The 11,202-nt window shown below is 43.2% G+C and overlaps 1 protein-coding gene across 2 annotated transcripts in view; it reads left to right on the forward strand.

Annotated features, from left to right (window-relative positions):
- Positions 1-6,846, forward strand: part of cacng8b (calcium channel, voltage-dependent, gamma subunit 8b) — a 74,252-nt gene extending 67,406 nt beyond the window's left edge. For both annotated transcript variants that reach the window (XM_046313333.1, XM_046313334.1), the window contains exons 4-6: positions 2,019-2,102; positions 3,625-3,765; positions 4,068-6,846. In XM_046313333.1, coding sequence (XP_046169289.1) covers positions 2,019-2,102; positions 3,625-3,765; positions 4,068-4,873 — 1,031 coding nt within the window. In that variant the 3' untranslated portion in view covers positions 4,874-6,846. The remainder of the gene's footprint in view (positions 1-2,018; positions 2,103-3,624; positions 3,766-4,067) is intronic.
- The last annotated feature ends 4,356 nt before the right edge of the window (positions 6,847-11,202 follow it).

Genomic DNA, 11,202 nt, shown 5'->3' on the forward strand with positions numbered 1-11,202 from the left:
CCACTGCCTGTTCACCCCGCTATCATCCAGAAGGCGAGGTCAGTACAGGTGCATCAAAGCTGGGACCGAGAGACTGAAAAACAGCTTCTATCTCAAGGCCATCAGACTGTTAAACAGCCACCACTAACATTGAGTGGCTGCTGCCAACAAACTGACTCAACTCCAGCCACTTTAATAATGGGAATTGATGGGAAATTATGTAAATATATCACTAGCCACTTTAAACAATGCTACCTTATATAATGTTACTTACCCTACATTATTCATCTCATATGCATACGTATATACTGTACTCTATATCATCGACTGCATCCTTATGTAATACATGTATCACCAGCCACTTTAACTATGCCACTTTGTTTACATACTCATCTCATATGTATATACTGTACTCGATACCATCTACTGTATCTTGCCTATGCTGCTCTGTACCATCACTCATTCATATATCCTTATGTACATATTCTTTATCCCCTTACACTGTGTATAAGACAGTAGTTTTGGAATTGTTAGTTAGATTACTTGTTGGTTATTACTGCATTGTTGGAACTAGAAGCACAAGCATTTCGCTACACTTGCATTTACATCTGCTAACCATGTGTATGTGACAAATAACATTTGATTTGATTTGATAGTAGGTCAGTACAATCTCTCCCTTAGCTTTTAGTCAAAGGCCCCTAACAACACATTGTGGGCTGCAAATATTCAATATTCAACTGAAACCAATGGAGAGCAAGAGTTTTATGTGCATGGCATCAGACAAGCCACCATTCAACAGCAGTGATATGAGTGTTGATGCTTTACATTGAATGCTGTTGTGGTGCTGGTTCAAATAGAGAACACTGATCCTTGGGGCAGTACATAGAGGCAGCCTCTACTGCCCATGTAGGTCAGTGTCACCCTCCAGTACTTTTCTTACAAAGTTACCAGGTAAGTGAATGGGAGTGAGTGAAACTCAGGTCATTTTGGCTCTATCCAGCTGTTTCTCTATTTCAGGAGTAGTAAGTACAGCTGTAGAGTAGTTGCTCCCTAGACACTGGTTTTCCCACCTAATGGTTGGTTTAGAGCCAAAATGGCATCTGTCAGGGGGTTTAGCTGACACCCTCCTCTGTGCCCCCATCTCTTTCTTTACAGACTACAACCATGGAAATAAAAGAACTATGAGAAAGAGACAAGCTCACCCCACATCTGTCCTTCTCTCCCTCCTCCGTCTGTGTCTCATCATTCCATCACACCAACTCTCTCACAATCCATCCATCAGCCAGCACCAGTCGTGTGCTGTCATCACCGTGCGTCCGTCCATCCATCTGTCTGTCTGCAATAGAGCCACAAGACCCCAGCGGGTAGCTATCTGTCTGCCTGTCTGCCTGTCTGCCTGTATGGATGGCTCTCTGTGTTGGGGTGTGTGTGGGGGTGAGTTAGTGTGTTCATTCAGTTACTGCATGCTCTTATTCAGAAAGGACCACAGTAAAATTACTATTTTTAAGTGAATATTGGTAGCTGTGGTTCACTCTAAATAAAACCTTTCTTATTAGAACGATACATACATATATGCTGGTACCCTTTCTACATTAAATTTGTATTTTTCTACCCAGCACCTGATGACAAATCATGCATGTATGTGAGTGTGATACTAATGAGATACTGCATGACCTTAACGGGTCAAGGACATCTGATCTAGAATCAGTTCCTAAGGGCAGAGAGTGTGGATGTTTTGTGTTGAGGATGCGTACTGTTCTGTCCTCAGACCTACCTGGGAAGGGTGAACAATGACAGGACAGAACCTGAGGCACAACCAGTCTGCAGTTTCTCTCTTTCATGCCTTATTCTCTTCCTCTTTCTCTCTTGCTCTCTTTTTATATGCTAATATAAACTGCTGTTTCTTTTTCTGATTAATCTCTGTGGAGTGGAGCTGATGCATGTGCTGATTTATAAAGTGTGTTCGCGCATGTGTGTGTGTGAAATAGAGTATTCTGTTCTAACACCAACTCCCACCCCTCCCTCTCTCTCTCTCTCAGGGGTGAAGAGGGGAGTGTGTTCTCAGATCAACCACTTCCCTGAGGATGCTGACTTTGACCATGATGGACCTGAGTATGTTCTACGTAAGTCAACATCTGATGGTCCTGAGGAGGTGGAGGTGTTATTAGTCACATGAGCCGAGTACAACAGGCCTTACCGTGAAATGCTTACTAACAAGCCCTTAACCAGCAATGCAGTTCAAGAAAGAGTGAAGAAAATATTGACCAAATAAACTAAAGTAAAAAATGATAAAAAGTTTCACAATAAAATAACAATAACGAGGCTATATACAGGGGGTACCGGTACCGAATCAGTGTGCTGGGGTACAGGTTAGAGGTGACTTGTACATGTAGGTTGGGGTGATGTGACAATGCATAGATAATAAACAGCGAGTAGCAGCAGTGTAAAAACAAATGGGTGTCAATGTAAATAGCCTGGTGGCCATTTGATGAATTGTTCAGCAGTCTTATGGCTTGGGGGTCGAAGCTGATAAGGAGCCTTTTGGACCTAGACTTGGTGCTCCGGTACCGCTTTCCGTGCGGTAGCAAGAGAACAGTCTATAATTTGGGTGGCTGGAGTCTTCGACTATTTTTTGTGGTCTAAAATTAAAATAATTTGAATCAGGTGTGTTGGGCAGGACTGGAACAAAACCCTGCACACACTGACACCACCCCCAGGACGGGAGTTCCCCATAACTGATGCACAGCCGTAACTCATCCACCACTGTAAACCACTTTTTACAGAAGCCTTTTACTGAAGACTGGTAGAAAATAGGCTGTGTTTGAATTAAACATGTTAGTGTTTGTATGAAGTTGAGGGATAATGTGCTGCCCTAGTTCACGGGTGTTCCTCCAGGCCACACCTGTGTGGGTGTTCCATGCCGCACTATGTGTGCCCGCCCCACAATGCAGCAGGAGAAGACTGTGTACTGTTCACTATATAGCCTCGGCATTTGGCTGGCATTTACTTTGGCATTTCTGTCCTCTGGCCTATGTCCTAGATGGGAGTGTGTGTGTGTGTGTGTGTGTGTGTGTGTGTGTGTGTGTGTGTGTGTGTGTGTGTGTGTGTGTGTGTGTGTGTGTGTGTGTGTGTGTGTGTGTGTGTGTGTGTGTGTGTGTGTGTGTGTGTGTGTGTGTGTGTGTGTGTGTGTGTTCCGTCCTGGGGGGCATCAGAGTTGATGCCTCTTGGGAATGAGCTGATACAATTAAACTCTCACTAGCTTGGCCACATGGTAATTAATTTGCTCACAGCAGAATACAGCTGTTTATTTCTCATCCTCTCCCTCTGATTCTATCTGCTACTTTGACCTTTTCTCTTTTCTATTCTCTCTCTTTATCACCCACTTCCCCCCTCTCTCTCTTCTTCTCTCTCTTCTTCTCTCTACTTCTCTCCCACTTCCCCTCCCTCTCTCTTCTTCTGTCTCTTCTTCTCTCTACTTCTCGCTCACTTCCCCTGCCTCTCTCTTCTTCTCTCTACTTCTCTCTCCCCTCCCTCTCTCTTCATCACCCACTTCCCTTCTCTCTCTTCTTCTCTCTACTTCTCGCTCACTTCCCCTCGCTCTCCCCGTCACTGTCCCGTCACTGTTCTGTCCCTCTCTCTCTGTAGGTATGGTCAGGGCTTCCAACATCTTCCCTATCCTCAGTGCTATCCTGCTGTTGATGGGAGGGGTGTGTATCGGTCTCAGTCGCTTCTATAAGCACAAGAGGAACATCGTCCTGGGAGCAGGCATTCTCTTTGTGGCTGCAGGTGCACTAACTAACTCCTGTCAGACCTGTCTGTGTGTCTGTGTCTGTGATTATTTCTGTGTCTTTATGTGTCTTTCTAGGTCTCTTAGTATGTATACATATGTTTATGTTCTGTTGATGTAAAGTCATGTTTTTCCTCTTGCTCTCCTGTTCTGGATAACATGACAGAAAGAGAGAGAGTGTGTGTCTGTGTGTATGTGTGTATATATCCTCATCTGTATGTGTATATATATCCTTGTGTATTTGTGTCTGTGTGTGTGTGCATGTGTTTGTATATCCTCATCTATCCCCTGTCTCCACCAGGTCTGAGCAACATCATCGGTGTGATCGTGTACATCTCTGCAGCGTTGGGAGACATCTCCCCTAAGAAGGACGAGGACAAGAAGTGGCAGTACAGCTACGGCTGGTCCTTCTACTTCGGAGGCCTGTCCTTCATCATGGCTGAGATGGTGGGCGTTCTGGCCGTCAACATCTACATCGAAAAGAACAAGGAGCTTCGCTGCCGCTCGCGCACTGACATCTTCAAGGGGACCACGCACGCCATGCTCCGCCTACCCAGCTACCGCTTCCGCCGTCGCTCCCGCTCCTCATCCCGCTCTACTGACCCCTCACGCTCCCGAGACCCCTCGCCAGTGGGGGGAGGCGGGGGGAAGAACTTTGGCCTGCCCCCCTCGGCCATGCTCTCCCAGGGGCCCATGTCTGTGGCCACGCTGCCCAACCCTCACTCTCGCTCCCACACCACCCTAGCGGGGGGTGACATCTCCCTCTACACTCTGTCCCGCGACCCCAAGCTGGCTGGCCTGCCCCCCATGTACGGCACCGTGGACCGCGCCACCCTCTACCAGCTCCACAACTGCTTCCCCAAGGACGGGGGAGGAGGGGGTGTGATGATGAGCGGTACACTGCCCTCTCTGAAGTCCCACAACCCCTCGCTGTCCCAGAATTCCTCCAACTCCAACGCACCCATGGGCAACTCGGTGGGCTCGGGGCCCCCACCCTTCTCCTCGTCCACGGTGGAGAGAGAACGAGGGATGGGAACGTTGGACAGGCTAAAGGGAGATAGAGAGAGCAACTCCAATACGCTCAACAGGAAGACAACACCCGTGTAGAGAGGAGGGGGGGGGGACAGGGAAGGAAGAGAGAGAAAGATATAGAGGAGGGGATTGGGATAAAGGAGTATTAAAGGGTATTGAGATAAAGGAATGGAGATGAGAGATAATTTTTTTCACTGTTATAATTAGTCTACAGTAACTCACTGAGAAACAAAAGAAAACAAGTAATAATTACAACAATAATGAACTTTAACAACAAAACTATTTTACTATTTGAACGCACTAGAAATGATTTATTTTGTTAATGATCCAACGCGATGAACCTTGGGCTACTATTTTAAACAATCCATTTTCTTTAGTGCAATACTAACTCTGATTTAACAAGATCATATTTGACATCAATTGTTGTTGTGATTATTATTAGCGTTATTACGAGCTAGCTCTGTTTGCAATGCTATCGTTTTAGAATGATGATATGATTTGTATAATTTTCACTCTGATTTTGGATCCTGACGACGTTTACTGTGAATTTCTTAAACACAGACACGCTGGTATGATCAGTGGGCTGTGTAACTGTGTCATTGGTGTCAAGCATGAGTGTCTACAACGTATGAGAAGATGAGTGTGTATTATGATTTATATGATTTAATTATTATCTAATAATAATAATGATATATAATATATTATTATTACTATTATTACAACTTGTTCTTTGGTGGAGTTCAGTTAATTTATTTTTACCTCTATTTGGATTTTCTACCCTTGGTTCTAACACACAGTTAAGTTGTGTGAATACTGTACATTGTCTTCCAATATTGTAACTGAAGGCTACAATAAGTGAGTGACTGAGGCAACTGAGCAACTTCAGTGTTATTCTGAGTCTGTTTTCTATGGGCCGATGTTAGTCTGAGTTCCATTCTAATCAATGTTAGCAGTAGTCGTAGCTGTAGTCGTGTTGAAGATGTTTGTTTTCTGGGCATTAACAGAAACCTCTGTCTTGAGGAGAGAAGAAGAGAAACTGATATATTTGTACAGAGAAAACAGGTGAAACTTGTCACCTGGAGAAAAGAAGAGAAACATTTATTCATTATTTTCTACAAGCGAGAGACCCAAAATTATTCTTTAGAACAGACACAACAGACATGCTATCCATCCATTATTAAAATGAAATTGACAATGAAAAATGTCAATGAAATAAATGTGGGGACGGAGGTTAAAATACACTACAGAGAACTTTTGAAATGAAACATGTACATTGTAATTAACGCATACCTATATTTGCAAACTCTATAAATACTTTCTTTAGGACCTCTGGTATGAAAACAATGTGTGTATTTTGGGAAGGGGAGGGGAGGGTGATGCGTTTTTGATCCTCTGTATGGTTCAGGCTACGCCCCCCAGTTCTCATGGGGTGCGCTGCCTCTCCCCCCTGCCCTGCCCTGCCCTGCCCTAGCTGTTTTGGGCATGTCTTCTCCTCTGTCACATGACCCATGACAGAATCGCCATGGAGACGAACATCCGAACCCCACCCCCAACGAAAAACTCTCACTGTGCTTCCCACGTGACCCTTGAACTTTGACCTTTTGACCCCTTCTGTTTATGTTGATGAGAATGTATACACGTGTAAACAGTCTCCTGCACCTCATTTATTGTGTGATGGCAGAACTGGGATGGACACTATTGGACACCCCGCTACATTACAGACTGGGGAAAGGAAATGAAAACACCTGACGCTTCCACATTCTTTTGGATTTTACTTTCTTCTTTTTTATTTCATTTGAGAGAAAAAAATAATAATGTGACAAAACTGCACACAGATAGTATACATATTGCCCACATAAATGCTATGTAGTTGAGAATAGATATATCTAGACAAAATTATTATGGTTTATCTAAATGTGTGATAAACTCAAAACACTGTATTGCACGAAGTTTATAAAAAAAACAGTAACAGACCGATTTACAGACTGATTCTTTTTTTCTTTAAAGGAGTGACATCATGAGATGATCAAGGGATTTAATTGTATTTTTATTTTTTATTTCACCTTTATTTAAGTAGGTAGGCTAGACCTGGCCAAGATAAAGCAAAGCAGTGCGACACAAACAACAATACAGAGTTACACATGGAATAAACAAACATACAGACATTAACACAACAGAAAAAAAGTGTATATACAGTGAGTGCAACTGAGGTAAGATAAGGGAGGTAAGGCAATAAATAGGCCATAGTGGCGAAATAATTACAATGTAGTAATTAAACACTGGAGTGATAGATGTGCAGAAGATGAATGTGCAATTAGAGATACTGGGGTGCAAAGGAGCAACAAAATGAAATAACAGTATGGGGATGAGGTAGTTGGGTGGGCTATTTACAGATGTACTATGTACAGGTGCAGTGATCTGTGAGCTGCTCTGACAGCTGATGCTTAAAGTTAGTGAGGGAGATATGAGTCTCCAGCTTCAGTCATTTTTGCAATTCGTTACAGTTATTGGCAGCAGAGAACTGGAAGGAAAGGCGGCCAAAGGAGGAATTGGCTTTGGGGGTGACCAGTGAAATATACCTGATGGAGCACGTGCTACTCGTAGTTGCTGCTATGGTGACCAGTGAGCTGAGATAAGGCGGGGCTTTACCTAGCAAAGACTTATAGATGACCTGGAGCCAGTGGGTTTGGCAACTAATATGAAGTGAGGGCCAGCCAACGAGAGCACACAGGTCGCAGTGGTGGATAGTATATGGGGCTTTGGTGACAAAACAGATAGACTACATCCAATTTTCTGAGTAGAGTGTTGGAGGCTATTTTGTAAATGACATCGCCAAAGTCAAGGATCGGTAGGAAAGTCAGTTTTACGAGGGTATGTTTGGCAGCATGAGTGAAGGATGCTTTGTTGCAAAATAGGAAACCAATTCTAGATTACATTTTGGATTGGAGATGCTTAATGTGAGTATGGAAGGAGAGTTTACAGTCTAACCAAACACCTCGCTATTTGTCAGAACCGTCCAGTGTAGTGATGCTTGACGGGCGGGCCGGTGCTGATAGCGATCGGTTGAAGAGCATGCATTTAGTTTTGCTTGCATTTAAGAGCAGTTGGAGGCCACGGAAGGAGAGTTGTATGGCGTTGAAGCTCGTCTGGAGGTTTGTTAACACAGTGTCCAAAGAAGGGCCAGATGTATACAGAATGGTATCGTCTGCGTAGAGGTGGGTCAGAGACTCACCAGCAGCAAGAGCAACATCATTGATATATACAGAGAAAAGAGTCGACCCGAGAATTGAAACCTGTGGCACCCCCATAGAGACTGCCAGAGGTCCAGACAACAGGCCCTCTGATTTCACACACTGAACTCTGTCTGAGAAGTAGTTGGTGAACCAGGCGAGGCAGTCATTTGAGAGACCAAGGCTGTTGAGTCTGCCGATACGAATGTGGTGATTGCCTGAGTTGAAAGCCTTGGTGAGGTCTATGAATACGGCTGCACAGTATTGTTTCTTATCGATGGAGGTTATGATATCGTTTAGGACCTTGAGCGTGGCTAAGGTACACCCATGACCAGCTCAGAAACCAGATTCAATAGCGGGATGAGAGAGAGAGAGAGAGAGAGAGAGAGAGAGAGAGAGAGAGAGAGAGAGAGAGAGAGAGAGAGAGAATAGCGGGATGGAGAGAGAGAGAGAGTTAGCAGGAATGACAGACAGAGAGAGACTTGACACAACTTTAGACCTAAGGTGTGAAAACATTTATTTGCACTATACAGTGCAGTATCCTGTTAATGAATGTGACCACAATATTTTCTTTATTTTAACAGGATTTTTTGTATTATTTATTAAACTAGGCAAGTCAGTTAAGAACAAATTCTTATTTACAATGACGGCCTATACCGGCCAAACCCGGACGACGCTGGGCCAATTGTGCGCCACCCTATGGGACTTCCAATCACAACCGGTTGAGATCCAGCCTGGAAAAGAGGTGGTGATACTACATTTGTCAGCCAAAATCTCAAATTTCACACTCTGAGGTTCACTTACACCTGGTACCAGCCAGCAGTGCTTGGATTGCTCTCGTCAAAGAGGCTGTGCAGAACTATTAAACAGCTATATATACTTTCTGAACACCGTGTCATGTGTCAGCACTGGTTTCAGTTTCTGCTCACTGGAGGGCTAGAGTGTATGTGTGTTGGTGGTCTCCCTTGGACAATTAGTGTAGAGGGGGTCCAAAAGAAAGGGACCCTTCTGATAAATTACACCACCTCTGGGCCAATGGGGTGAGGGCAACAGAGGTGGGGGCTTGGGAAGGGGACCTCCCCGAGAGACAGGAGAGAAAGTGGGGTTGGGAGAGGTGGGGTGCAGGTGCATGTGGGGTTAAGGGTGAGGGTAGCGGTGAGGCACATAGTTTACATTCATGGATAAGGTTTCTCAACCTCTGCAGTGCAACTGGGATGAGCAATGTACTAATTTTAGAGAGAGAGGGTGGGGGGGTGGGGGGTGGTACGTCTGTTGGTAAGGGTTCAAAAATGGGTTGCATTTAAGTTAGAAGGGAGAAAAGGACTCGTAGACAAGACAAAGTAGGAGAGTGTTTCTTACGTCAAATCTATTTATTTCAAAAGCAAACCCATTGAGACATACATATGATCATAGGACCATTTAGGCACAATGTGCATTTCCCCAAACAAACATGTAGGTAGAGAAAGACAAGGTGGGCTATATTAAAACAAATAAAACACATGATGAAAAAAGGGTTTGAATAAGCTAAAAACTAAAAACACCCCCCTAAGCTTGAACAAAAGGTATGTGCAGGTATAAGTCAAATATAAACACATATTTTATATACAGAGCTGTGCTTGTAAAGTGAGTCTATACAATACTTCCATACATACATCCAATCATTCACACATTCTTACTTAAAAACAGCATTCATTCATGTGGACAATGTGTAGATAATAAATAGAGAATATATTATTTCTAGGTATTAAGTGTAAGGCGTCATAATCATTCATAATAGATTAATAGTGACAACCTGCAAGGCGTTTCATGTAGCAGGGATGGCTGTGCCACTTCCTGGAAACAATAAAGTATCTCCTCCCTTAGCAACGGTAGTGACCTACCCATAGCAGCCCCTCCCCCATGTGATTTCATTGGCTAAGTAACACTATCAATAAGTAATGGTTAGTACATAGTTTATAGTACAGACAGGATGCTGCACCCCACTGCTGGGTCTTTATCTACTACTACAGTGTGGTTGGCATTGTGTTTAAAGAACTAGTTCAATAACTAAATGCTGGGTCTGTATCTACAACTACAGTGTGGTTGGCATTGTGTTTAAAGAACTAGTTCAATAACTAAATGCTGGGTCTGTATCTACAACTACAGTGTGGTTGGCATTGTGTTTAAAGAACTAGTTCAATAACTAAATGCTGGGTCTGTATCTACAACTACAGTGTGGTTGGCATTGTGTTTAAAGAACTAGTTCAATAACTAAATGCTGGGTCTTTATCTACAACTACAGTGTGGTTGGCGTTGTGTTTAAAGAACTAGTTCAATAACTAAATGCTGGGTCTGTATCTACAACTACAGTGTGGTTGGCATTGTGTTTAAAGAACTAGTTCAATAACTAAATGCTGGGTCTGTATCTACAACTACAGTGTGGTTGGCGTTGTGTTTAAAAAACTAGTTCAATAACTAAATGCTGGGTCTTTATCTACAACTACAGTGTGGTTGGCGTTGTGTTTAAAGAACTAGTTCAATAACTAAATGCTGGGTCTTTATCTACAACTACAGTGTGGTTGGCGTTGTGTTTAAAGAACTAGTTCAATAACTAAATGCTGGGTCTTTATCTACAACTACAGTGTGGTTGGCGTTGTGTTTAAAGAACTAGTTCAATAACTAAATGCTGGGTCTGTATCTACAACTACAGTGTGGTTGGCATTGTGTTTAAAGAACTAGTTCAATAACTAAATGCTGGGTCTTTATCTACAACTACAGTGTGGTTGGCGTTGTGTTTAAAGAACTAGTTCAATAACTAAATGCTGGGTCTTTATCCACAACTACAGTGTGGTTGGCGTTGTGTTTAAAGAACTAGTTCAATAACTAAATGCTGGGTCTTTATCTACAACTACAGTGTGGTTGGCGTTGTGTTTAAAGAACTAGTTCAATAACTAAATGCTGGGTCTGTATCTACAACTACAGTGTGGTTGGCATTGTGTTTAAAGAACTAGTTCAATAACTAAATGCTGGGTCTTTATCTACAACTACAGTGTGGTTGGCGTTGTGTTTAAAGAACTAGTTCAATAACTAAATGCTGGGTCTTTATCTACAACTACAGTGTGGTTGGCGTTGTGTTTAAAGAACTAGTTCAATAACTAAATGCTGGGTCTGTATCCACAACTACAGTGTGGTTGG

The sequence above is a fragment of the Oncorhynchus gorbuscha genome, linkage group LG19 (assembly GCF_021184085.1).
Source record: "Oncorhynchus gorbuscha isolate QuinsamMale2020 ecotype Even-year linkage group LG19, OgorEven_v1.0, whole genome shotgun sequence".
NCBI lineage: Eukaryota > Metazoa > Chordata > Actinopteri > Salmoniformes > Salmonidae > Oncorhynchus > Oncorhynchus gorbuscha.